Source organism: Miniopterus natalensis, chromosome 7, assembly GCF_054644295.1.
Source record: "Miniopterus natalensis isolate mMinNat1 chromosome 7, mMinNat1.hap1, whole genome shotgun sequence".
NCBI lineage: Eukaryota > Metazoa > Chordata > Mammalia > Chiroptera > Miniopteridae > Miniopterus > Miniopterus natalensis.
Genome location: NC_142087.1, coordinates 4,930,692 through 4,955,462, shown reverse-complemented (window position 1 = coordinate 4,955,462; position 24,771 = coordinate 4,930,692). Strand labels below are relative to the sequence as shown.

The 24,771-nt window shown below is 52.3% G+C and overlaps 1 protein-coding gene across 2 annotated transcripts in view; it reads left to right on the top strand.

Annotated features, from left to right (window-relative positions):
• Positions 1-24,255, top strand: part of SLC12A5 (solute carrier family 12 member 5) — a 35,363-nt gene extending 11,108 nt beyond the window's left edge. For both annotated transcript variants that reach the window (XM_016204820.2, XM_016204821.2), the window contains exons 2-26: positions 2,850-2,944; positions 3,292-3,423; positions 3,756-3,902; positions 4,722-4,776; positions 5,245-5,375; positions 7,318-7,559; positions 8,299-8,510; positions 10,057-10,227; positions 10,529-10,627; positions 10,769-10,826; positions 12,692-12,866; positions 13,498-13,616; positions 13,953-14,051; positions 14,952-15,071; positions 15,396-15,500; positions 16,876-17,044; positions 18,836-19,031; positions 19,879-20,048; positions 20,402-20,533; positions 21,660-21,767; positions 22,837-22,959; positions 23,051-23,250; positions 23,592-23,606; positions 23,857-23,990; positions 24,164-24,255. In XM_016204820.2, coding sequence (XP_016060306.2) covers positions 2,850-2,944; positions 3,292-3,423; positions 3,756-3,902; positions 4,722-4,776; positions 5,245-5,375; positions 7,318-7,559; positions 8,299-8,510; positions 10,057-10,227; positions 10,529-10,627; positions 10,769-10,826; positions 12,692-12,866; positions 13,498-13,616; positions 13,953-14,051; positions 14,952-15,071; positions 15,396-15,500; positions 16,876-17,044; positions 18,836-19,031; positions 19,879-20,048; positions 20,402-20,533; positions 21,660-21,767; positions 22,837-22,959; positions 23,051-23,250; positions 23,592-23,606; positions 23,857-23,990; positions 24,164-24,255 — 3,299 coding nt within the window. The remainder of the gene's footprint in view (positions 1-2,849; positions 2,945-3,291; positions 3,424-3,755; positions 3,903-4,721; positions 4,777-5,244; positions 5,376-7,317; positions 7,560-8,298; positions 8,511-10,056; positions 10,228-10,528; positions 10,628-10,768; positions 10,827-12,691; positions 12,867-13,497; positions 13,617-13,952; positions 14,052-14,951; positions 15,072-15,395; positions 15,501-16,875; positions 17,045-18,835; positions 19,032-19,878; positions 20,049-20,401; positions 20,534-21,659; positions 21,768-22,836; positions 22,960-23,050; positions 23,251-23,591; positions 23,607-23,856; positions 23,991-24,163) is intronic.
• The last annotated feature ends 516 nt before the right edge of the window (positions 24,256-24,771 follow it).

Below are 24,771 nucleotides of genomic sequence, written 5' to 3'. Positions count from 1 at the left end.
TTAGAGTTTAAGTGACTTGCCCAACGTGTTAATACAGCCAGTGAAGCTGGGACTGAAACCTAAATTTTGACCCCAGCCTTTTTTCTTAACCACTAAGAGATTTGTTGTTGTCTCATCTCCCCCCTCAACCTCACTAGTTCCTATCCTAATGAGGTGAGAACATGAGGCATCTTGTCAGCATTTTAAAAGGAGTAGGAACTCACCCCGCTTTTATTTTCTCCTGTTCTCTGGCCCCAGATAGCTCTTCTGAGACCCTGGAGTCAGGAAGCGAAAATTCACTTACAAAGACTTTTTTCCTGAGCACCTATTATGTGCCAGGCTTCCACTGGGAGGACAGGTCTGCAATTCCTAGGAACTCACTTGTGTGAAAAGAAAGAGCAGGTGTGGCCCCCTGTTTGGGGACCAGGAGTGCCTGGCTTGATGGGTGAGGTGGAGGTGGTGGCAGGAGACAGTGGGTGCTGGGCTCCCTTTGAGCAGGTGTGGCATCACCTCTTTCCCCTTTTACAATTTTGAGTCAGGATGAGATTGGGTTTATAACAGGTCATTCTCTGGGGATGGACTCTGGCTGGGAGACTAAGTAAAGTTTCCAGGAGGTAAGGAGAATGGAAAGAATCTGGTCAGGGGAAGAGAGGTGAGGGAGAAAGAGAGGGAGGGGGAGGGAGGGGGAGAGAGAGGAAGAGAGACACAGACACACACACACACACACACAGAGGGGTGGGGGGAGAGATTAACTTCAGGAGATGAGGGACAGATAATTCAGAATATGTAGGGCCTCAGCTTCACTTGGACTTTGGTCACTGGGGTGTTTCTGCGGCGTCCAGAGAGATATCTACTACTGAGGTTCAGCACTGGCACTGAGGAAGTGGGATGGCTGGAGTGAAAGGGCTGTACCTATGTGGGTCCCTTATATCTCTTTGAAAGGACCCTCTCCTCGATGCTGAAGAGACTTTCTCCCTGGGTGATCTCATCCAGGCACAAGGTTTCACACACTTCCTAATACTTTTTTCTTTCCTTTCCTTTCCTTTTCTTTCCTTTCCTTTTCTTTCCTTTCCTTTTCTTTTCTTTTCTTTTCTTTTCTTTTCTTTTCTTTTCTTTTCTTTTCTTTTCTTTTCTTTTCTTTTCTTTTCTTTTCTTTTCTTTTCTTTTCTTTTCTTTTCCTTCCTTTCTCTCTCTCTTTCGCCCCCCTCCCCCTTCCTTCCTTCCTTCCTTCCTTTCTTCCTTCCTTCCTTCCTTCCTTCCTTCCTTCCTTCCTTCCTTCCTTCCTTCCTTCCTTCCTTCCTTCCTTCCTTCCTTCCTTCCTTCCTTCCTTCTTTCCTTCTTTCTTTCTTTCTTTCTTTCTTTCTTTCTTTCTTTCTTTCTTTCTTTCTTTCTTTCTTTCTTTCTTTCTTTCTTTCTTTCTTTCTTTCTTTCTTTCTTTCTTTCTTTCTTTCTTTCTTTCTTTCTTTCTTCCCCATTTCTTTCTCCTGCCCAGCTTCGTTCCTTGGCCTCAGATCTTTATATCTAGGTGGCTTCTAGACTTACTCAGTTGAGTGTCCTACAGTGCCTCATTCTCAATCAAATTCAGCATCTTCCCCACCCCCAACCCTCCCCTGTCCCATTTCTTAAACAGCACCATGACCCACCCATTTGTCCACGCTAGAATCCTCAGGCATTATTCTAGAGTCCTCCGTCCTCCATTCCCAAACTTCTGGCCTCGGGACATGTGCCAGTAATTACTGAGCCTGTCCACTGTCCTGCATTGCTCGGGTCTGGGTCATCAGCCCTTGCCTGGATTACTGAAAGTCCCTAACCAGCATCTGTATTCTTTACCTAAAGGCCAGAGCGATTGCTCTAAAACACAAGTCTGTTCGTGGTGCCTTTTTGCCTGAAACTCTCCAATGACTTCCCGTTGTCATCTGGATGAGGTCCAAATCTTTAATGTGGCCTGCTAATCGTGTAAGGACCCAGCCTGCACTTACCATACCAGGCTCATCTTTTCACACGCCACTCCCGTCCTTCAGACCGACCCACCCACACGCCCCTTCAGGCTCCAGCCACACCAAACTTCTCGCAGCTCCGCCAGCCCACTCCGTTCACTCTCACCTCTGGGCCACCGAACATGCTGTTCTGTCTGCCTGGAACACCCTCCCGCCTCCCTGCCGGCCTGTCTCTTACTCACCCTTCAGTTCTCTGCTGACACGTCACTTCCTCTGGGAAGCCTTCCCTCACCTCCCAGGCTGGGCCCAATGCCTCTCCTGTGTTCCTACGGTCCCTTATTCGTCTCCTGTCACAGGACTTACCACTCTGGGTTGGAAAATCCTGGTCATTGGTTCATCTCCCCTGCCCTTGGGCTCCCGGAGGGCAGGAGTGGTGTCTTGCCCTGCCTGTTACACCTCCTCTATCCCGGTGCTGATAGTTGGCACATGGCAGACATCCAGCCAATACGTGCTGACTGACGGTGAATGAGGGGCATGGGGGTGCCAAAGGGGGTCAATTTTCTAAGAAGTGGCGTATCCTTGGGGCCTCAGGCTGTAGTTTTCTCTGCCTTTCCCCCAGGAAAGAGCATGCCTCTACCCCCAAACACCAGATGGGCCCAGTTATGGTCAAGGAGGGGACCTGGAGAACCTAGGGTTCCCTGACGAATGAGATGGAACCCCCAAGAGCGAGAAGGCACTCCCCCGTTTATTAAATACTCAGAATGTGCCGAGGAGTGCCCTAGGCTCTTTATACACGCTGTCAACTAAAATTCTTCATGTTTCCAATGTGCAAACTGAAGGTCAGAGAGTTAAAGCGGCCACACAGCTGCATTGGCCCAGGCAGATGGATGACAGCCAGTTGGTGCCAGACCACTGACTCCTCTGCCTTCTCAGGTGATGGCAACCCCAAGGAGAGCAGTCCCTTCATCAACAGCACCGACACGGAGAAGGGGAAGGAGTATGACGGCAAGAACATGGCTCTGTTTGAGGTGGGTTGTCAGGGGTGTGGGGTCTCCACCCACAGCCCATGTCCACATTTATCAGACGTGCCCTCTCCCACCAGGGAACAGTGCCCTCCCTCGTCTCCCTCTCTCTGCCAGGCCCACCTTCTTTGTTGAGCCTCCCCCATCTCCTTCTCCTTCCCTTTACCCCCTCTATCCCCAGCCTACCATCCCCTTTCCCGCTTCTCCTTGCCCATTCCTCCTCCTTTCCCATAGCACCCCAACCTCAAGGGTTTGCCTTCCTTGCCCCCATATCTCTCTGCCTCCTATCATCTGGCTCACCCCTCCCCTCCCCTAGGCCCCAGCATCCTAACACGGCCCCCCTCCCTCCACAGGAGGAGATGGACACCAGCCCCATGGTGTCCTCCCTGCTCAGTGGCCTGGCCAACTACACCAACCTGCCCCAAGGAAGTAGGGAGCATGAAGAGGCAGAAAACAATGAGGGTGGAAAAAAGAAGCCGGTGCAGGTGAGGGCCTTGGGGAAGGCAGGATGAGGGAGGAAGGCCAGACGGAGGGAGGGAAGCCCGGGAAGGGAAAGTAGATTCAGATGAAGGGCTAGGAGTTGGGGGCAGAGGGAGGGGAAGGTGTGGGATGTGAGGGATGGAGAAGGAAGGAAAGAGGGTGGGGCTGGCTTGAGGGAGGGGGGGTGCAGGCGGGAAGGCTGGGGGGTGGGAGGAGGGAGGAAGGGCTGGGGTGGAGAGAATAGGAAAGTGGGAGGTGAAGGAAAAAGGGAGGAGGAGTGGGCCTGGGGTCGGGTAGTGACTAGGGGCTACAGAAATGACACTGGCCTCCCTGGCAGGCCCCCCGCATGGGCACCTTCATGGGCGTGTACCTACCGTGCCTGCAGAACATCTTTGGTGTCATTCTCTTCCTGCGACTCACTTGGGTGGTGGGCATTGCGGGCATCATGGAGTCCTTCTGCATGGTCTTCATCTGCTGCTCCTGCGTGAGTGACACCCTCCCCTCTCCCAGCCCCTGACAGCTGGGCTGAGCAGGGACCTGGGGTGGGAAGGGAGGGGGGAAGCATGAGACCTGAGCTTTTTATAGGAACCACTTCGTATGAGCTTTGAGAGTAAATTAGGCCTGACTGGTCCTTCCTGCCTCTCACAGGCTCGTCCCTGATGGCTTTTAACCAGGTTTCACCTGGATGTGTGTTGTGCATGTATGTGTGTAATTACACATATAATGCAGACTCATTGATGAAAAGATAGGTGTACAAAAAGAGATAAAATTCACCCATTATCACACAATAGTCAACATTTTGGTAGGTCCAGACTCAAAAAATGGGACTATGTGTCACAAACAGTTCTGTAACAGAGTTCTTCCTAGCCTCTCTAAAACATCAAACACTCACTAGATACCTACTTCTCGTCACATTTCCATTTCTTCACACGTGACCCTTGAGTCACTCCGCTCTGCGTGTGAGTTAGCCAGCACTGAAGCTAGTACCCTATTTTGCAGAGGAGGAAACTGAGGCTTAGAGAGTGAAGTGACTTGTCTCAGGCCAGACAGCTGGTCAGAGGCCAGCCTGGGATTTCCAGAGCTCTCTGATGCGATAGCTTGTGCTAGGTCCACTGAATGGCGAATAAGAGCTTTTCTTGACAAGAAGGACTTGGCAGGAGTAGAAGTTGGAATGGGACCAAGGAGAAGCTCAGTAGAGGAGGCCTTGTGGGTTTGGCGATGTTTATGGGGCATAAGGTTTGGCCCCTACCCAGGCCACTGCGGCCCCCACTCCAGCCGCCACTCTGATGATCTCTCCTCACAGACGATGCTCACGGCCATCTCCATGAGTGCGATTGCAACCAATGGTGTTGTACCCGGTATGTGATTGGGGTTTATTAGGGAGGATGGGGCATGAATGGTTGGGAGGGGGGCCTGGATGGTCGGAAGAAGGGTTAGTGCCCTGGGCATTGGGGGCCGTCAGGACCCAAGATAGGCCGTAATGCAGAGCTGGGGGCTGGGCTGTGATGTGTGTGGGGCAGGCTGGGACAGTTCTATTAAGTGGACGCAATTAATGGTGTTGGACGGGGCAGTGCAAGCTCTCCCTTTGCCTGAGACCCTCTTCTCCACCATCCTCCTGAGAGGGGTAGTTAGCAACATGGTAACCAGTGCTACAAAATCCACTCAGAGTGGTTGGCTGGGCCTCCCACCGGTCCTAGGGCTGCAGCCTGTAAGGCCCATGAGGCCCAGAGCAATCCCCTTCCCACCTCTGTCCCTGAGCCCCCCTCACCCCCAACAGTAGCCCAGTGCCCTTTGAACCTCTCGCTGATACTAGGTTTTTTCTGCAGCTGGCGGCTCCTACTACATGATTTCCAGGTCTCTGGGCCCAGAGTTTGGGGGCGCCGTGGGCCTCTGCTTCTACCTGGGCACTACCTTTGCTGGGGCCATGTACATCCTGGGCACCATCGAAATCCTGCTGGTGAGAGGGGCCAAGGAGGAGGTGTGGGGCCCCAGGCTTTCAGCTAACCAGTGCTCCCTGGACACCTCCTATAGGCACTTAGTGAGGTCAAAGGGAAATCAGATGTGGTTCTGCCTTTAAAGAGTTTATGGTCTAGTTGGGGAGACAAGATGCAATAATTATGTAACATGAACAGCTGCCGTTTATCAGGCACCCACTGTGCTCTCAGCAGAGTTCCAAGTGCTTCACAGTCATTATCTTGAATCCTCATGAAGTTTAAGTATTATTATGCCCATTTTACAAATGAGAAACTCAGAGACAAAATGACTTGCTCAAGGTCATTCAGCTACGACGTGGTAGAGGTGGGTGGATAAGAGTAAAATCATGATAGAAATAATAATAGCCATGCCACACAATAGTGACCATTTTGTGGCTGCCGACCACGTGCTAGGGACTGTGCTAAGTCCTCTATGAATGTTCGTTATAGAGGGCTGATGGCTAGCAGATTGCAAAAGGGAAGAAGGTTGTGAGGAAGCCAAGTAAAGAGATCTGTTAGGAGTAGTGATGAGAAGTCAGGTCGCTGGGCAATGGTTAAAGGAAGCGGCTGCTGACTTTGGTCTCCATTCTTCCTGCCCCTCCAGGAGGAGTTGGGAGCTGAAGAGGGTTCTTTGGTATATAGAAAGTGGGGTTGACATTTCCCAAACCCCTACTTTATCCAGGCCCCACGGTCTGCAATGTATCATTTTATTTTATCCCTGACTTCTCCCATGAGTTAGAAGATGTCCCCATTTTACAGATGAAGTTAGCAAGGCTCAGAGAATTTAAGGAAGGGATATGAAGGTGTGGAAGGGGTGTGAACCTGTATCTTTCCGACCCCCAAGCCAGTGATTGTTCACTCTACCACACTGCTTTGGAAGACTAGGGCTAAACGATGTCGCAGCTTCTGGTTTGGGGGCAGAATGGAGGAGTACAATGGATGGGGGAATAAAAGACCTGAGGAGCCACATTATGAGAGCGTAATAATGGGCCTTTATGACTTTTACAAAGCTAAATAATTGGAAAATTATTGTAAAAGCAATTCTGCCCCTTGCATAAAATTGGAAAAACATCAAAGAATGTAAAAAAGGAAATGACAATAGCCCAAAGAAAATCATGAACATTCGGGTGTATTTCCTTCTATTTTTTTCTATGTGATATTGTATTCTGTCTTTGTATAACTGTACAGATTTCCCTAAATAGCTCAAAACTCTCTCTGTAAATATAATTTGCAAATGAAAATAACTTTTGTACGAATATAAACATATTAATATTTAGTAGAGAGATTATAGAAAATGCAGATGTAAAAAAAAAGATTCTCCGTATTTTTACCATGCAGGGAAAACTGTTAACGTTTTGATGTATCTACACCCACACAGACATTATTATGCATGTATGTATATTTTCACATACATGTATATTTACAAAAATGAGATCATGAACCCATTTTTTAATAACTTGATTGTTTTTACCTAATATAACATGGATAGCTCTTTGAGTCAGTTCATATAAATCCATTTATCCTTTTGAACAGCCCCATAGTCTATATGGGAATATCATAATTTATTCACCCAGTCTCCTAATGATGAATATCTAATTTGTTCCTGCCTTTCTATTAGAAATAATAAAACAATATATAATCATTAAGACTTATACTTGATAAAAATAATAGAAATTAAAATTGCTCCCAACATCTTTGCAGTATCGTTTTTAATGGCTGTGTAATAGTCCTTGCAGGTTAGTCCATGATTTTCTTAACTGTTCCCCTATCATTGGATGTCATTTCTAGTCTTGCACTGTTGCAAATTTGCTGTAACCAGAATCTTTTCACCAAACCCCTGCTTGCACTTCGGGTTATTTTCTTGGGGTGATTCTCAGTTGGTTCTTACTGGGTTACTTATCTGACTTCCTCACCCCTTTCCCACAGGCTTACCTCTTCCCAGCTATGGCCATTTTTAAGGCAGAAGATGCCAGTGGGGAGGCCTCAGCCATGTTGAACAATATGCGTGTGTATGGCACCTGTGTGCTCACCTGTATGGCCACCGTGGTATTTGTGGGTGTCAAGTATGTCAACAAGTTTGCCCTTGTCTTCCTGGGTTGTGTCATCCTCTCCATCCTGGCCATCTATGCTGGGGTCATCAAATCTGCCTTTGAACCGCCCAACTTCCCGTAAGTGCTGCTGCTCTGAGCCTAAGGCATCGTTTTCCTCCTCCCTGGCCCAGTTTCATGGTCTGCACACCAGTCTCTGCCAACCCCTTGTTCCCATCTCTCAGAATCAGAATGGTTGTGGGTTTAGGGCAACCTCCCTTGAGAGGGAAAATATCTCCTAGTTTTGGGGCAGTCTATTTGCAGTGGGATAATGTTTCTGGAGGTGGTGACAGTTTCCCTTGTGAGAGTCAAATGCATGCTCATGAGGATGAACTGAGGAAGAACCAAGTGGAATATTTCTGGAGGGATAAACACTCTGTGTTGGGGAAACATTTTGTGGGTAGGGACAACCTCCTGGAATGGGGCAACCACTAAGTGTCAGACACCTTTTCTGTCATGGGAAAGGACACAGAAGGGGATGTCTAGAAGCTCAGGTCTCTGTTGGTCCTGCCTCTTTCCTAGGATAGGTTCCCCTGAGTCCCACTGCCCAGAAGGGCAGCGCACGGAGACTGCTGTCCACGGTGCTGAAACATCGCATTGTACTAAAGCAGTGGTTCACCTTCCTGGCTGCTAGAATAATCACTTGAGGGATCTTGGGGGGGAGGGGAGAGCTGATTCTGGGCTCCATCCCAATTAAATCAGAATTTCTGGATATGCGGCCCCGGCGTCTGTGTTTTCTGGGGCTCCCCTGGTGATTCTCCTATGAAGCCGGAGCAAGGTTATGTCCCTCCCCATCTTCTTCCCTTGTTTCTCTCCCTAGGATCTGCCTCCTGGGGAACCGCACACTATCTCGCCATGGCTTTGATGTCTGTGCCAAGCTGGCTTGGGAAGGAAATGAGACGGTGACCACACAGCTCTGGGGCCTTTTCTGTTCCTCTCGCTTTCTCAATGCCACCTGTGATGAGTACTTCACCCAAAACAACGTCACGGAGATCCAGGGCATTCCTGGCGCTGCCAGTGGCCTCATTAAAGGTTTGAGGGAGGGAAGAAGGCTTGTGTCCAGGGAATGCTGCAGGACTTGTGGGTTAAAAAGTTAGGATTAAGGGACTCTACTTGGGATTCAGTTAAATTCAATCAGTTTTCATTGATCACCTACTCTGGGTCATGTTCTGTTCTTGGGACCATGGAGGTGTAGACATGAAAGGAAGCCTTTGAGTATCTCATCACCTAATAGGAAAGAAAGCCAAATACCTACTGTGCTAGGCACTGTGCTAGGCACCAGGAGTGCAACATAAATAAGTCACAGGCCTTGTCCTCAAGGAGTCTAATGGCAGACACAGATGTATTAGCAAATAGGCATAGAAGAGATATCCCAGGAGAGGGAGTGGTTGTGTGTATAAGGTGGTGAGACAAGGCTTTCTGGACTCATCTGAGAAAGCTTTTGGAGGACAAATAAGAGATTTTCAGTGATATTCAGGGAATAAAGGAATCATAAGCAGAAGAACAACTTGCCTAAAAGTGTGCAGACACAGAAGTGCATGTTGTATCCTTAGAACCACGAGTAATTTGGAATGTCTGGGGCATAAAGTAAAAAAGAAGGAAGGGTAAAAAATTATGTTGGAGAGGCCAGCATGGGCCAGATGGTGGCAGGTCTTGGAAGCCATGTTGAAGAGTTTGGACTATGTCCTGAGGGCAATGAAGAACCACCAAATGGTTTTGAATGAGGGTCATGGCCAGCTTGTGATTTCTGAAGGTTCACTCTGGCTGCTAATGTGGATGGGCTAAAATGGGGAGATAACAGAGGCAGGGAGTCCAAGAGGAGGCTACACTGAGTCCAGGTGAGAGAGGATGGTTTTATGACCTAGAGTGATGTAGTGATGTCAGTGGAATGGAGCAGTGGTTCTCCACAAGGCAGTTCAGCCCACCAGGGAGACATGTGGCAATGTCTGGAGACAGTTCTGGTTGTCACAGCTGGAGGCTTATTATTGGCATCTAGTGTGTAGAGCACAGGATGTTGACAAACATTCTACATGCTATAGGACAGCCTCCGCAACCAAGAATTACCTGGCCCCAAATGTCAGTAGTGCCAAAGTGGAAGAATGCTGGAAAGGAGAGAAGGGATATATTTGAGAAATATTTAGGAGGAGTAATGGACAGGAGTTGGAGATGGGTTTGAAATGGAGATGGGGAGAAAGAGCAGTTGAGGGCAATGCCAAGGTGTCTGAATTGATGCTAGTGCCATTTACTTAGCTAAAGGATCCAGGAAAGGAGCTGGTTTGGGATGGGTGAGTGTGAGATCGGTTTGGGATATTGAGCCAGTCTGAGATAGGTGTGTCTTTTTGCCCCATAGACTGGGCTATTTGAGAGCAAGGACCGAATCTGATTCATGTGCAAAGCCCCTGCATGTGGCCTGGTCCAAAGCAGGAGCTTAGGAAATGTCAGTAGAAATAAAACAGAGCCAAGGCCCATGGGGAGTGAAAGGTGGTTGACCTTGACCCTCCTTTGTGCTCACATCCTGGCCCCAGAGCTGTGACTCTTTGACTTCTCTTCTTTCCTGAGCATCCTGTCTCCCCCACAGAGAACCTCTGGAGCTCCTACCTGACCAAGGGGGTGATTGTGGAGAAGCATGGGGTGCCCTCAGTGGGCCTGCCTGATGGCACCCTTGTCGACATGGATCATCCCTATGTATTCAGCGATATGACCTCCTACTTCACTCTGCTGGTTGGCATCTACTTCCCCTCGGTCACAGGTGAAGGGGAGCTCAGAGAGGGAGGACTGTGCCTGGGAATGGATGTATAGGAGACAGTCAGTGATAACGTGGGGGAATTTCTTAGTCCAAAAATCCCATCACATAGGCAGAAGCCACAACTCAGTCTCCATTGGATAGATGAGGGAATTAAGACCAGGAAAAGCCAAGTACACTGTCCAAGTCCTCACACAAATCCATAAACCAAGACCTGATCCTAGGCTTCCTGACTCCGAGGCTGGGGTATTTTCTTCCCAGTCTGTCTGGTCTTCTGTGGCTCCTGTCCTACCTGCTCTGTTCACAGGGATCATGGCTGGTTCTAATCGCTCCGGGGACCTGCGGGATGCCCAGAAGTCAATTCCTACTGGCACCATCCTGGCCATTGCCACCACCTCTGCTGTCTGTATCCTGTGCTCCTGGACTGGGACCACCATGGGCAGGGTGGGCTAGAGAGTGGGCAGCTGCTGCTTCTCCCGCTGGCTCAGGAGGGGTAGTGATGAAGGGGGACACCGCACTGGGAATTCTCCTTCATTCTCTGCTGCAGACATCAGCTCCGTTATTCTGTTTGGGGCCTGCATTGAGGGGGTCGTCCTTCGGGACAAGTAAGTAAGGGAATCAGGGCTGATCCTGTTCTGGGGGGTGGGCATAGGGAGCCAAATTCTGGGAAATAGGACTTTCAGGGGTGCTGAACTTGTGCAAGGGGCCTGTGGGAGGGAGGTCAAGGAAAATTGCTGGCCACTTCTGTTTCTTACACTATATTTTATCTTTCTCATGTCACTCCAGCTCAAGAAGCTTGAATGGTGTCTCATTTCCTTTAGGATAATGACACTTTTCTTTTCCTTTAAAACCTATTAATTCATTTAATGTTTCCTGGATGTTTATGTGTTGGTCACTGTCCAGGGTTTTGGGGGTGACAAAGATAAATAACCCATGATTTTTGCCCTGAAGGGGCTCTTTGGGGATGGAAACTGTACTTTTCAACCAACTTGGGATGCAGAGCAGTAGGGGTGGTGATAAAATAAAGCACATGGGCTCTGGAGGCTGCGATCTAGTCCTCAGAGGGCGGGGAGGAGGAGGTGATGCTGGAAATGCCTTATACACATTTTCCCATTTATCCTTCCCACGTTAAATGCTGGGTGAGATTGCTTAGGTGGCTGGGGGGGGGGGGGGGGGGCGGGGGGAGGGCATCCCAGGCAGTGGGATCAGCACGAATAAAGGTGGAGGAGAGAAACAGCTGTGTGTGTGCGCGTGCGTGTTTGCACACGCGGCTGCCTGTTGCTGTGAGCAGTTAGAGCTTTGGGAGCACACCCTTTTGAAGAGTGCGTGCATACCCACCAGGAGGGCAAGTAGAGATCTTATCCCAGAAGCTGGTTTCTGCATTTCCATCCTGGCTTCTGTAGGGTGGGGAATGGGGGACATGAGGCTGGAGACTTAGGCTGGAACAGTTCCAGAGGCCTGGTTTTTGGTACCAGTAAGTTGGAGCCTTATTTTACAAAAAAAAAATGGGGAAACTCTGAAGGGTTTTAAGCAGAGGAGTGACCCGGCCAGATGGACAGTTTGCATATATTACACCTATTAGAATTTAGGGCAACTTAACCTCCACTTATCTCATTTTATTTAATCGGAATCCTCCCACAAGATTGCGAGGGATACAGCAGGTCATCCAGTATAACCCATCAGCTGATCCTTGAGGTCCTTCAGCAGCGGCCCATCTGAGCACACCTCTGCTTGCACACTTCAGGGACAGGGTGCTACCTACCGAGGCAGCATCTTCCATTTTTAGACAATGTAATTTTTCAAAAATGTGTTTCTTTGATTCTCAGATCACATACTATCACCAAATGATGAGTGTAAAACCCCCATTTTTCAGATGGAGATACTGAGGTTCTAACAGGTTGAGAGATTTGCCCAGGATAACACAAAACTACCACATTGCAGGCACTGTGCTGAGCATTTTACATGTGTTATCTCCCTTAATCCTCTCGCCTGTTGTATGAGATGGGTTTATCATGATTCTTGTTTTGTTTTTTTTTTAATTAAAAAAAATTTATATTTATTGATTTCAGAGAGAGGAAAGGAGGGGGAGAGAGAGAGATAGAAACATCAATGACGAGAAAGTCATTGATCAAGCCTGAAACCGGGCATGAGCACTGACCGGGAATCGAACACCTGATCACCTGGATCCTAGGTTGATGCTCAACCACTGGGCCATGCCCAGCCGGGCTATCATGATTCTTGTCTTACAGGCAAGGGAAGTAGGCAACGAGAGGTTAAGTGATTTGCCCAAGGTCATGCAGACAGAAAGTGCCCAGGACATCCGGGGCTTTGTGGCTCCCTTTGCCCCTACAGAGCCCAACTCTGTGTTGGGAACAGAGCTGGTTCTGAAGTTAGTGTAGGGGACCTGCCCTGGGAATCCAGGTGGCATCGCTCTCCCAGCATCTCCTGCCCCTTGACTACTTCATTCCAGGTTTGGTGAAGCTGTGAATGGCAACCTGGTGGTGGGCACACTGGCCTGGCCATCCCCCTGGGTGATCGTCATCGGATCCTTTTTCTCCACCTGTGGGGCTGGGCTGCAGAGCCTCACAGGGGCCCCACGCCTGCTGCAGGCCATCTCCCGGGATGGCATAGTACCCTTCCTGCAGGTGAGTGGGGGCGGAGTGTGGGGAGAACAGCCCACTCCCTACACCAGCCAGTCAGACCCCTGCCCAGGGAGGCTACATGGTGAGCCAGGGCCACAGCAAGCCTTGAACTGCCTTCTGGGGCCCTCCCTCTCGGTGCTGCCACTAAGAAGAATGGTTGTACCTTATTTGGGATTTGGCCCATGGTCAATGCCATCTTTTTGGGCAGAGTTGTGTGCTCTTGGGGGAAAATAAATGGCCCTCCTTTGGCCTAGTGATCACGCAGGGACTCACGGAGGCAGCCAAAGGGCAAGAAAGGGACATCTCTCTCCATGATGCTAAAAAAAATATTTATGGCACATACAGTCATGGCCTCTTGCTGGCCTCCTGTAGTTCCTCTCCCATCTGTCCCCCTTTTTCCCTTAAGGGAGCATTTGAACTTTATTGCACTTGGGTACCAATGTCAGTGTGGGTGAGATACAACAAAAACCTGGTATCCCCTTGGGTACCACTAAAAGATGAGAAATACAGCGTCCTCTCCCTACCTCCTCATTCACTAGGGGCTCCTGCCTCTACTGCACTGGTCCCCAAGACTGGAGGAGACGCAAGGAGTCCTTAAGGTCTCAGGCTCCCATGACAGTTGCTCTGTCCTCAGGTCTTTGGCCACGGCAAAGCCAATGGAGAGCCAACATGGGCCTTGCTCCTGACTGCCTGCATCTGCGAGATTGGCATCCTCATTGCGTCCCTGGATGAGGTCGCCCCCATCCTCTCTATGTGCGTGCTGGCTTCTTGCCCTCCCCACCAGCTCTGGGGTCTCTCTACCCGGATCCAGCAGCTGTGACCCTGGACAGCCCACCTAGACACCTTAACAACCCCAGGAGTTTCCCCCACTGTCATAGAAACCGTCTTTTGTTATATAGAGATTTATCCCCGCATGCGGCAGGGTGTGATGTGAGGGGATTTGGCCTTTGAACCCCTTTCTAAACACCAGAATGTGATTTGGATACCTCCCCAATTTCTTTCCCCCTTCCTCCCATTCCTTCCTTCTGTTTCTCTTTCTGTTTCTGCCTCTCCTTGAATCTGTCTCTCCCTGGCCTTTCTCTGTTCTAGGTTCTTCCTGATGTGTTATATGTTCGTGAACCTGGCCTGTGCAGTACAGACGCTGCTGAGGACGCCCAACTGGAGGCCACGCTTTCGATATTACCACTGGTGGGTGCCCCGTTCCCCTTCCCCACCCCACAGAGCCCTCTTCTCATCTCTACCCCAATGCCCACCTCACCCTAGCCCCTCCCCTCCAGGTCTAAGGATCCCAAACTCCAGCTTTTGTAGCCCAACTAGTATGAGAAAGGTCCTAGAGAGGGTTTCCTTATCATCACAAATAATAATAGAACATAGTCATAAGTGGTCTCAGCTATAACCCCTCCCTGTGCATAATGCTTACCAGCTTGCCACCTGGATGAGGAAACCTCAGTTTCCTTAGCTGTGAAATGGGATGACAACTGTTCCCACCTCCACAGTGCTTGCTGCACAGAAGATACTCATTATGAGCAGTCCGAGGTCCTTCTGATTATTTTATTTTAAGGCCCTTCCTCCTTACAAAAGGCCAGTGAGACAGACAGGGCAGGAATGAGCAGGCTTCTTCTATAAAAAGGAAACAGAGGCTTAAACAGGGGCAGGGACTGGTCAAAGGCCTCTCAGCAAGGCTATGGCGTATCTGGACTGGGACCCAGGCTGCCTGGTTCCTATCTCAGTGCTCCTGCTTTGCCGGTTACCTCTTCCTGGGAGATCCTGTCTCCAACTCTTCCCCAGAGAACCCTGCCTCAGAGCCTGTCTGGTGAGGTGGTCTGGCAGAGTCTCAGGCACTGGGACAGGGAGGGCCAATGACGCAGGAGTTGAGTGGGGCGTGGGGTGGTGGCCTGTCTGTGGCTGCTCATTCATTCAGAAGGTCCTATATCCCTGTGGTGGTGATGATGGTGTGAGTTCCTTTAAACCTGGTCTTAATCTCCAGGTCATGCCCAGGTCCTGCCCCATCTAAGTCTTGCTCTTTGAGCCTTGTGCCAGTGATAATCCCCCAGGGCTCAGAGGCCGGGTCTCCCTCCCCTTGTCTAGGACGCTCTCCTTCCTGGGCATGAGCCTCTGCCTGGCCCTCATGTTCATCTGCTCCTGGTATTACGCCCTGGTGGCCATGCTCATCGCCGGGCTCATCTACAAGTATATCGAGTACCGTGGGTAAGCGCAGGAGGAGGGGAGGGCTAGAGGCTGAGGGATGAGGGGGTGAGGCAGAGCAAGGGGTGCTGGTGCTGGGGCAGGGACGGGGCAGGAAGTGGGCTGAGGGTGGAGGAGGGGTGACATGGGGTGGGATTGGGACATGGGGGACAAGAGCAGAAGGAAGGGCTGAAGCTTTGAGAAATGGAGGTGGCAGGAGCGACATGCATGTCCTTTCTGAGCCTGAGATAGATGGCTCTGCCCTGGGGGCCTGCCACTTCAGTGTGGACCGTCCTCTCTGACACTGTGGCTTTCTGTCCTCTGACGATCCTCCTTCCTGGCCTGCAGGGCGGAGAAGGAGTGGGGCGATGGGATCCGAGGCCTGTCTCTCAGCGCGGCTCGCTATGCGCTCTTGCGCCTGGAGGAAGGGCCCCCGCACACCAAGAACTGGAGGTGAGGAGCGGGAGCACATGCGTGAAGGTTCAAGGGAGGGAGAGGAAGGGAGCAGGCTCTGACCTGCCTCTCCTGCTTTGTTCTGCTGAGTGGTGTTCTCACCGACGATGACGGTGTGACAGTGTGTTCTTGACTTCTCCCCAGCGCCCTCTCCTCCTCAGCTCCCTCTCCCCCCAGCATCCTCTCCCCCCAGCACCCTCTCCCCCCAGCTCCCTCTCCCCCCCAGCACCCTCTCCTCCCCAGCACCATCTCCTCCCAGCACCCCCTTGTCTGAAACCTTCCCACCTAGGGCACCGAGGCTGGGCCGAGTTCCAGACATTTGTTCTCTAAAACCTACTCCCATGCCAGCCTCCTGACCATTTATTCATCCATTCACTTATTCCATTATTTATTTTTAAAACATGTATGAATGCATGTAATGTGCCAAGCCCTCTTCTGGTGTCTGGGGACGTAGTGAGCCCACAGTTCATGGAGAAGGCACACACAGAGACAGATGAACAGCATCATGCTCTGGGAGAGGGGGAATCGCCCACTGTGAGAGTTACGGGGCCTTTTAGGAACCTCTAGGTTCATAACAATCCCTTCATTTTGTTCACGTGAAAGTCAGGGACCCGAGAGAGGCTCAGAGGTGACAGAAGGCAGAACCGGAGCCAGCGCCTTGGCCTCTGCCTCTGGCCCCCGCCTCTCAGCCCACGGTGCTTTCTACCCTACCTCACCGCAAACCCCACCCCTCATCCACTTGCGGGTTCGCTGCCCCAGAGCAGAGCCCGGAGCTCTGAACTATGCCCCGGGCACCGCTGGCCTGCCCTCCACGATGTCTACTAAACTGGGGCTTCCACAGACCAGCCTTTGCCTCATTTGTCTGAATTCTCAACTGCTTAGCACAGGGCCTGGTCCCGAGGAGGCGCTTAGAGAATGCTATTAAATTGATGGCTGGTTGGATGGAGGAGCCGGCTAAAGGAAACGAGTGGAGAAAGAGATGGGTGGATCGCTAGGGGTATATACACGTGGGAGGGCGGTGGGTGTGCAGACTTGTGAATGGGTGGTGGGAGGTTGTGTGGGTAATTCAGTGAATAATGCGTGCGTAGGGAAATGAATTTGGATGTAAGTGGATGACTGAAAGATAAAATAAAGGGGTAGGTGGGTAAGTGGATGTATGGATGGGTGGGTAGATGGTTAGATGGGGTGATATTCAAGGAAATGCATGGATGGATGTGTAGGTGGATGGATGGGTGGTGGAGATATAGGTGGATGGGGGTGTAGAGGACAGATGGTTAGTGAACTCACTGGCGTATGGTGTATAGGTGGGTGGGTGTAAGGTGGGTGGTGATGAGGTGGGTGGTGGATGGATCACGTGACCTTCCACCCTCTTCAGGCCACAGCTGCTGGTGCTGGTGCGTGTGGACCAAGACCAGAATGTGGTACACCCACAGCTGCTCTCGTTGACCTCCCAGCTGAAGGCAGGGAAAGGCCTGACCATTGTGGGCTCTGTCCTTGAAGGCACATTTTTGGACAATCATCCCCAGGCCCAGCGGGCAGAAGAGGTGAGCGGAGGTCCTGGTGGGGAGGGAGGAAGGACAGGGCATTCAGGAAGAGAGCCCTTACCCTTCACACTTTCCTTCCTTCCACCTTTGGGATCCGTGGGGGCTCAGCCTTTGCTGTCCTCTCCCTTAGAAGAGGGGTCTAAGGGCTCAGGGAGTGAGTTCCTTAGAATCCAACTCACAGAACCAAAGATCATCTGAGCCAGAAGGGCCCATTTTATGGATAAGGAAACCAAGGCATAGAGAAATCAGATCACTGATCTAAAGACAGAAAACAGAGACTCAAATTAGAACTGCTTGACTCCTACTCAGACTCCTTCCTGCCTAAGTTAAACCTTTCCAAGTGTTTTCACATCCATAGATTCTTTCTATCCCCTCACTGAGTGGAGTCAGCCGGGTGAGTATCCACATATGGAACAGGAAGGAACTGGTGCAAAAAGGGAAAGCGACTTGTTGAAAGTCACAAAGCTGGCTGGAAGCACAGTCAGGAATTGAACCCGGGTCCCTGGCCCCATGCTACTTACTCTTGCCCCCATCCACTGGCCTGTGCCCACGGAGGAGCGTACAGGGCCAGTGTGGGCATTAAGAGGCACCAACAGGTGTTGGAACCTGGTGGGCAGCAGAGGAAGTCAGTTCTGTTTGTGATTCGGGCCTCTCTCCCCTTGGGCTGTGACCAGTTGTGGAGAGAGCAAAGGGAGCCAGGAGGCCAGGTGAGCTGGGGCGGGGCACCCCGGTGTCTGTGGCAGCTGCTGTTTCTGCCTCACTGGGCTGTTCACACGGATCTGTCAGGGCCCAGGGCTGGAGGCCTCCACTGGTCAGTTTTATTCAGTGCACAGTGGCTGTGAATGTGCTGTGCTAGGCCCTGGGCTAGGCACGGGGGAGATGGAGATGTATAAGACCAACCCCGGCCCTCAAGGTGGTCAAAGGCTGCTGGGGACGATGGAACATTTACAGAAAGCGCTCACCCCGCCTGATGTTAATAGGTGCTATGCTAGAGTTAATAACAAGAGTAACAGAAAATGCTGAGGCATCTGTCAGGCAGTATACACACGGCATGTCATGCCATTCTCCTTATTCCTAAATGAGGTAGCTGTCATGATCCCCATTTGACAGATGAGAAAACTGAGGCGCATAGAGGTTAGGCGATTTACCCAAGGTCACACAGCAGGAGGTGGCAGGGTTAGGAACTGAAGCCTCTCTGTTTGACATCGGGGTGGTGGTAAGAGTGTGGGAGATGAGGTCAGACCCTGGAGCTGAACCCCTATGATAGCATCTGGTAGCTCTGTGGCCTAAAGCAAGTCTTAGTGTCTCTAAGCCTCAACTTCCTCATCTGTGAAATGAGAGTAATAAAACTTTCTTCACAGTGCAGATTAAATGTGCATTTAAGCTGCATGTCCTTATGGTAACTTTTAAAAATTGTTGAACAAATTGTCTGCGCAGAGTAGCCCAGTTTCACTCTGGTCTGGGTGGGGGGTGGTATCTGAAGAAAGTGACAGTTGACTTGGGCCGGGCAGTGGGGAGGGGATCTGGGTGGGAGAGCTTGCAGGGGGACTGTATGAGCAATGGCTGGGGGGTGGGGGGTGGGGGGTTCCATCATGAAGAGCTTTGATTGATCAACAAGGAGTGGAGGCCATAGGTGATGGAGAACCACGCACAATGCCACCAGAGGCGGACATGCCCAGAGCTGAGCCTCAGGAAGATCGGGACCATGGAGGAAGGGAGGCTGCCAGGAGCCAGGCGGGGCCAGGGAGGCCCGAGGTTGGTTCCTATCTGATGTCCCCTCTCCGCCCCCAGTCCATCCGGCGTCTGATGGAGGCAGAGAAAGTGAAAGGCTTCTGCCAGGTAGTGATTTCCTCCAACCTGCGTGATGGCGTGTCCCATCTAATTCAGTCCGGGGGCCTCGGGGGGCTGCAGCACAACACTGTGCTCGTGGGCTGGCCCCGCAACTGGCGGCAGAAGGAAGATCATCAGACGTGGAGGAACTTCATCGGTAAAGCAGTGGTGGGTTGGTGGAAGGCTGTGGGTTCTCTCTCCTTCCTTGGACCCAGGGTGGTTTTCCAGGCATAACAAATGTGGGTTCTGCGTATGCAGGTGACAGTGTTCAAAGCTGGCAATGTGCCAGGTGCCTCCCCTGCGGGGAACTCAGTCTTGATTCCTGCAGGGCTCACAGCCCTGGGAGAAAGACAGTGCAGCGCAGTGGTAAGAGCTACAGCTTTGAAGCCACAGAAGCCCAGGTCTAAGTCTCACCCCTGGTCCTTCTCACCTGTGTGATTGTTCACAAGTGACTCACCCTCTCTGAGCATGAGTCCTTGGTAGTAATATAATAACTAACATTTATAGACTGTGCTCTGTGTGCCTGACAAGTTGAGGCTTTCTCGAAGTCTGTTTTTCTCAGCAGTCCTGTGAGGGCTAAGCACCGCTGTCTCCATTTTTTGGGTGTGAAACTGAGGCACAGAGGGATTAAGGCGTTTGCTCCAGGTCACACAGCTGGTAAACCAAGAGGCTGCACTGTTAACACCAAGCTGTTCTGTGTCCTTGATAGTTAGATCGTAGTTCTGCAAGGTGGCTGGGGGGACTGAGGCCATGCGTGGTGGAGTTCTTACTAATCAGAAAGGGCAGGTGGGGACACTGAGGCCCAGAGAGGCTGAAAGGCTTTCCCAAATTCGAACAGCAAATAAGCGATGAGGCCCGGGTAGTTGATGGTTTTCTGACTCCTCAGCCCAAGGCCAAGGTGGGGCGGGGTGCTGGGTGCTGGGAGCCCCTGTGGCTGCTGCCGGGGGCAGGAGGGGACCGGGGTGGCTGTTTTCCCATCTGGCCCTCTCCTTCGCCTTCCCCAGAGCTGGTCCGGGAAACCACTGCGGCTCACCTGGCCCTGCTGGTCACCAAGAACGTTTCCATGTTCCCGGGGAACCCCGAGCGCTTCTCCGAGGGCAGCATCGACGTCTGGTGGATCGTGCACGACGGGGGCATGCTCATGCTGCTGCCCTTCCTGCTGCGGCACCACAAGGTGCGCGCCCGGGGCGGGGCGAGGCCCGGCAGCCTCCAGGCGCGCTCCTGGGAAAGAACGAGGACCCCGCCTTCCGTCTGAGATGTTGGGAGCTGACCTCTCCCTTGCAGTGGTCCTTGCATTGTAAACGCGGGCAGTGCTTCACCCAAGCAAGCGATACTTTAGTGGGGGACCCTCGCCTAAGCGGAGGGGTGTTTGTAGGGAGCGGCGGCTGAGACAGAGGACTGGGGTCTGCATGGATGTGTGGCAAAGCGGGTGGGAAGGGTGAGGGACAAGGTCCTCTCTAGGTTGCAGCCCTGGGTCTCCTCCCTACCTCTGGGCCGGACCTTTCTGGGTCCCCTTCATCCCTCCAGGTCTGGCGGAAGTGCAAGATGCGCATCTTCACTGTGGCCCAGATGGATGACAACAGCATCCAGATGAAGAAGGACCTGACCACATTTCTGTACCATTTACGTATCACTGCAGAGGTCGAGGTGGTGGAGATGGTGAGTCCCCAGGAATCACCCCTGAAGTTTTGGAGTCCTACCCACTGGCCCCAGTACCAGTTAGGGCAACCCCAGCAACAATCAACTTACGATGCTGGATCCCTTCCCCCCATCCACTTCTTAACCTCTCACATATTCACCCAAGAGCCCGTCCGTCCATCCATCCATCCATCCATCCATCCATCCATCCATCCATCCATCCATCCATTCATCCCTCTCTTCTTTATAAGAATAGCCATGTCTAATAGTGCTCGTGATATGTGAGGCACTGTTCTAAGTACTTTACATATATTAGTTCTCATAGCAACCAAAGAAATAGATACACTTATAAGCATTTCCATTTTATGGATTAGGGAGTAAAGGCACAGAACCATTACATAATTTGCCCAACAATGCTCACTAAGTGGCAGAGCCAGGCAGGCTGACTCTAGGATTACACAATACGGCCTCTCATCTATCCATCTCCTCAGTTTATTTATCCATCTACCCAGCCTTCTGTGCATTCATTAACCCACCCATATATTCATTAATGTGTTCATTCACTCACCCATCCATTCATGTATGTATTCATTCATCCCAGAAGATACTTTTTCTGTTGATTTCTAGAGAGAGTGGAAGGGGGAGGGAAGGAGAGAGAGAGAGAAACATCGATGTGAGAGAGCCACATTGATTGGTTGCCTCCCGCACACGCCCTGATCGGGGACATGTGTGCTGAGGTTCTGAGATGCAAGGGAACCTGCCCTTGACCAGGAATCAAACCCATGACCCTTTGGTCTGCAGGCTGATGCTCTAACCAATGAGCCAGGGCTTCATTCATCCTTTTGTTTCTTTTTTATTTCTTTCCCCCTTTCATTCACCTGGGTAATTAATTAATCCACTCATTCATTCATTCACCGATTCACATGCCTGGTCCTGTGCTGGACTGAGGAGGGAATGAGCTGCATTGCCTTCAGAGAGCATCATTCTTGCCTCCCACAACTGTTGATGAAACTAGGTCATTGGATAGGGGAGCCCTAGGCTGGCAGAAGGAAGGGGGCCTGCCTCTCTTCCCTTGGCCTTGCACCTGAGCTCACAGCTCATGCTTTTCCCCTCCACCCCCCTGTGCCCCCACCCTGCCTGCCCACAGCATGAGAGCGACATCTCGGCTTACACCTACGAGAAGACTTTGGTGATGGAGCAGCGTTCCCAGATCCTCAAACAGATGCATTTAACCAAGAACGAGCGGGAGCGGGAGGTGAGGTGGCCCTGGCTGGGCTCACAGAGCCTCCAGCTGCTGCCAGCTCTGGGTCTGCATAGGTTTGGGATGGCCCAGGGCTGGCACACTTCACTCAGAGCATTACTCATCGCCCTTGTTCTTCCCGTCACTGGGCTCCCCCCACACTGCAGCTGCACCCACCAAGCCTTTTGGCCAGGATGCAGAGGGGCTGTGGCATGGGTCACAGACTTTCCCCTCTGTATGTGACTTCTGGGGCCCAAGGGAGAGTAGTGGATCCTAAGTATGTATGGATGATGGATAAGCTGCCAGTGTGGGGGACAAGGGGTCATGTGATAGCCCCTCAGGCAGTAACAGACAGATATTTAGAGTGTGGTGGATGGGTCCTGAGGGGGTAATGATGGTGAGCCTCCTATGGCGTGTGGGTGTTGAGATCTCCTAGGTGGGGGTAATGTGGGACCACTAGTCCCTTGGAGTTTGGATGAAAGCCCCACCCCAGGGAGTAGGATCCTTGGGGAAACGAATGATGGTACCTGGGAGCTGGGGACAGGTAAGCTCTCAGAGGTGAGTGACAAGTTGCCTGGGGAATGGGTGGCAGGTCCTATAAATAAGGGTGACAGACCATGGTTGATGGGTCTCCCAGGTGTAGATAATATATTTCTCAGAGAGTGGTTGAAGGATCCTCAGTGGAATGAGTGATGAGTACACATTTGAGCTGGGAAGGATGGACCTTCCAAGAATGTTAACGGGTGATAGTAAAAATTAAACATGTGCACTGACCAATCAGAGCCAACACTGGAGTGCTAACACAGGGCTAAGGTGGAGCCCTGCTGGGCCAGGTGTTAACCCTTTAGTTGCTGGATGGTGGGCCATAGGGGCTGTGGAGAGGAGTTGGAGTGGCCAGGTCAGTGGGGCAATAGCTATTTGGTATATGGAAGTAGTATTTTAACACTGGTACAGTTCCTGATTAACACTGGTACAGTTCCTGAAAGTGTGCACCCTAGCTGAACATCAACTCTGGTGGTAGCTTTTTGCAGGGCATGGGTGGTAACTCACAGCGGAGCTGGCACCAACTTTTGTTGCTCCCTAGATCCAGAGTATCACGGATGAATCTCGTGGCTCAATCCGGAGAAAGAATCCAGCGAACACTCGGCTCCGCCTCAATGTCCCAGAAGAGACGGCTGGTGACAGTGAGGAGAAGCCAGAAGAGGAGGTAGGCAGCTGGGGTGGTTTGGCCCCAGCCAGTGGGAGCAGAACTTTGGCCTCCAAAGGCATCATGTGCTGTCCCTTTGTTCATCCCTCAGGTGCAGCTGATCCATGACCAGAGTGCTCCCAGCTGCCCCAGCAGCTCACCATCTCCAGGGGAGGAGCCCGAGGGGGAGGGGGAGGCAGATCCTGAGAAGGTGCATCTCACCTGGACCAAGGACAAGTCTGTGGCAGAGAAGAATAAGGGCCCCAGTCCTGTCTCCTCCGAGGGCATCAAGGACTTCTTCAGCATGAAGCCGTATGGGTCTGGGGGTTAAGGATTGGGATCTTGGGTGAACCTACAGGGTCTTTGCTCCCCTTGGCAGACCAAACGTGCAGAATGGGTCCTGGGCTGGCACTTGGAAGACCCAGTCCACACCTTGTCTTGGTTTCTCCATCTGAGTACTTGGGGGTCGGGCCTGATTGCTAAGGGTCAGAACTCCCAGGTGCGGGCAATGGAAAGGTGACAGGCTGGGAGTCTGGGAGAGCAGGACCAGTGTGCAGTCAGGGTGGATGACGGTGGCTCAAGTCCCTGGCCTCGCCTGCTTTTTCTGACCCCTCTCTTTTCTTCCTCTTTTGCTTCTCTTGTGTTTCCTGAAGGGAGTGGGAGAACTTGTAAGTGCTTCAGAATTTTTTATTCTCTTTTCTGGGTTGGCCAGAGTCCCTACTCTCCTCACTCTGTCACGACCCCTCGATTCATGCCCCTGACCTCTGGGGTCTCTGAAGAGCCCATTTTGGAGAGGTCTGGGTTTGGTGGTTCCTGGCTTGCAAGAACTGGGTCCCAGCGGCCCAGTGCGCCTGGCGCCCACTCACCCCTCCTCAGGCTCACCGCGCCCTCCTCCCTCCTCCCTCCTCCCTCCCGCAGGAACCAGTCCAACGTGCGGCGCATGCACACGGCCGTGCGGCTGAACGAGGTCATTGTGAAGAAATCCCGGGATGCCAAGCTTGTTTTGCTCAACATGCCTGGGCCTCCCCGCAACCGCAACGGTGACGAAAACTGTATCCTGGACTTAAAATTGGAGGGAGGAGGGAGGTGGACGTCAGCGGACCTGGGCCCTGGCCCCGGGACAAGAGCTGAGCCGGGCCTGCGTTAGGATCAGCACCTCGGACAGGGGCGCGCCCAGCTCCATTCAGGGGGAGGGGGACGGCCTTTCTCCTTGACCCGCGTTCAGACATGGAGTTCCTCGAGGTCCTCACCGAGCACCTGGACCGGGTGATGCTGGTCCGCGGCGGCGGCCGCGAAGTCATCACCATCTACTCCTGAGAGCCAGGACCTGCCACCCGGGCCGAGCGCGCCCGGCCCGCGGCCCCGGAGCCCTCGCCGCGCCCCCCGCCGCTGTCACCGTTTACATACAGACCCTGTGCCCGAGCCCCGGCCCCTTTCCCCGCTGCCTGAAGTCCAGGAGGCCACGTCCGTTGGGGTTGACTCGGAGGGGACCGCCCCCACGTGGAGCCCGGAGCCCGGCAAGCGGGCCACTCTGTCGCCCCGGCTGCGCTGCCCTTTTTTCTAAGCCGGGCCTTGCCCCACCGTAGGAGGAGGCGCTGCAATAAAGGTCGGGAGGAGGCGCGGAGAGGAGCTGGGGCTCTGAGGACCCCCAGGTAGTCCGCGTGGCCCCTTCTTCTCTCCCCGCGCCCCGTCCCGGTCAGTCCCGCTCTGTGCTCCGCCGGCGCCGCTCCTGGCTCCGGGCGGGCGCGGGGTAGGCGGCCGCGCTCGGCCTTGGCCGCCGCCCCTTCCTGCGGAGCCTCTGGCGTGGGCCGGCCGAGCCTATACATAGTGTAC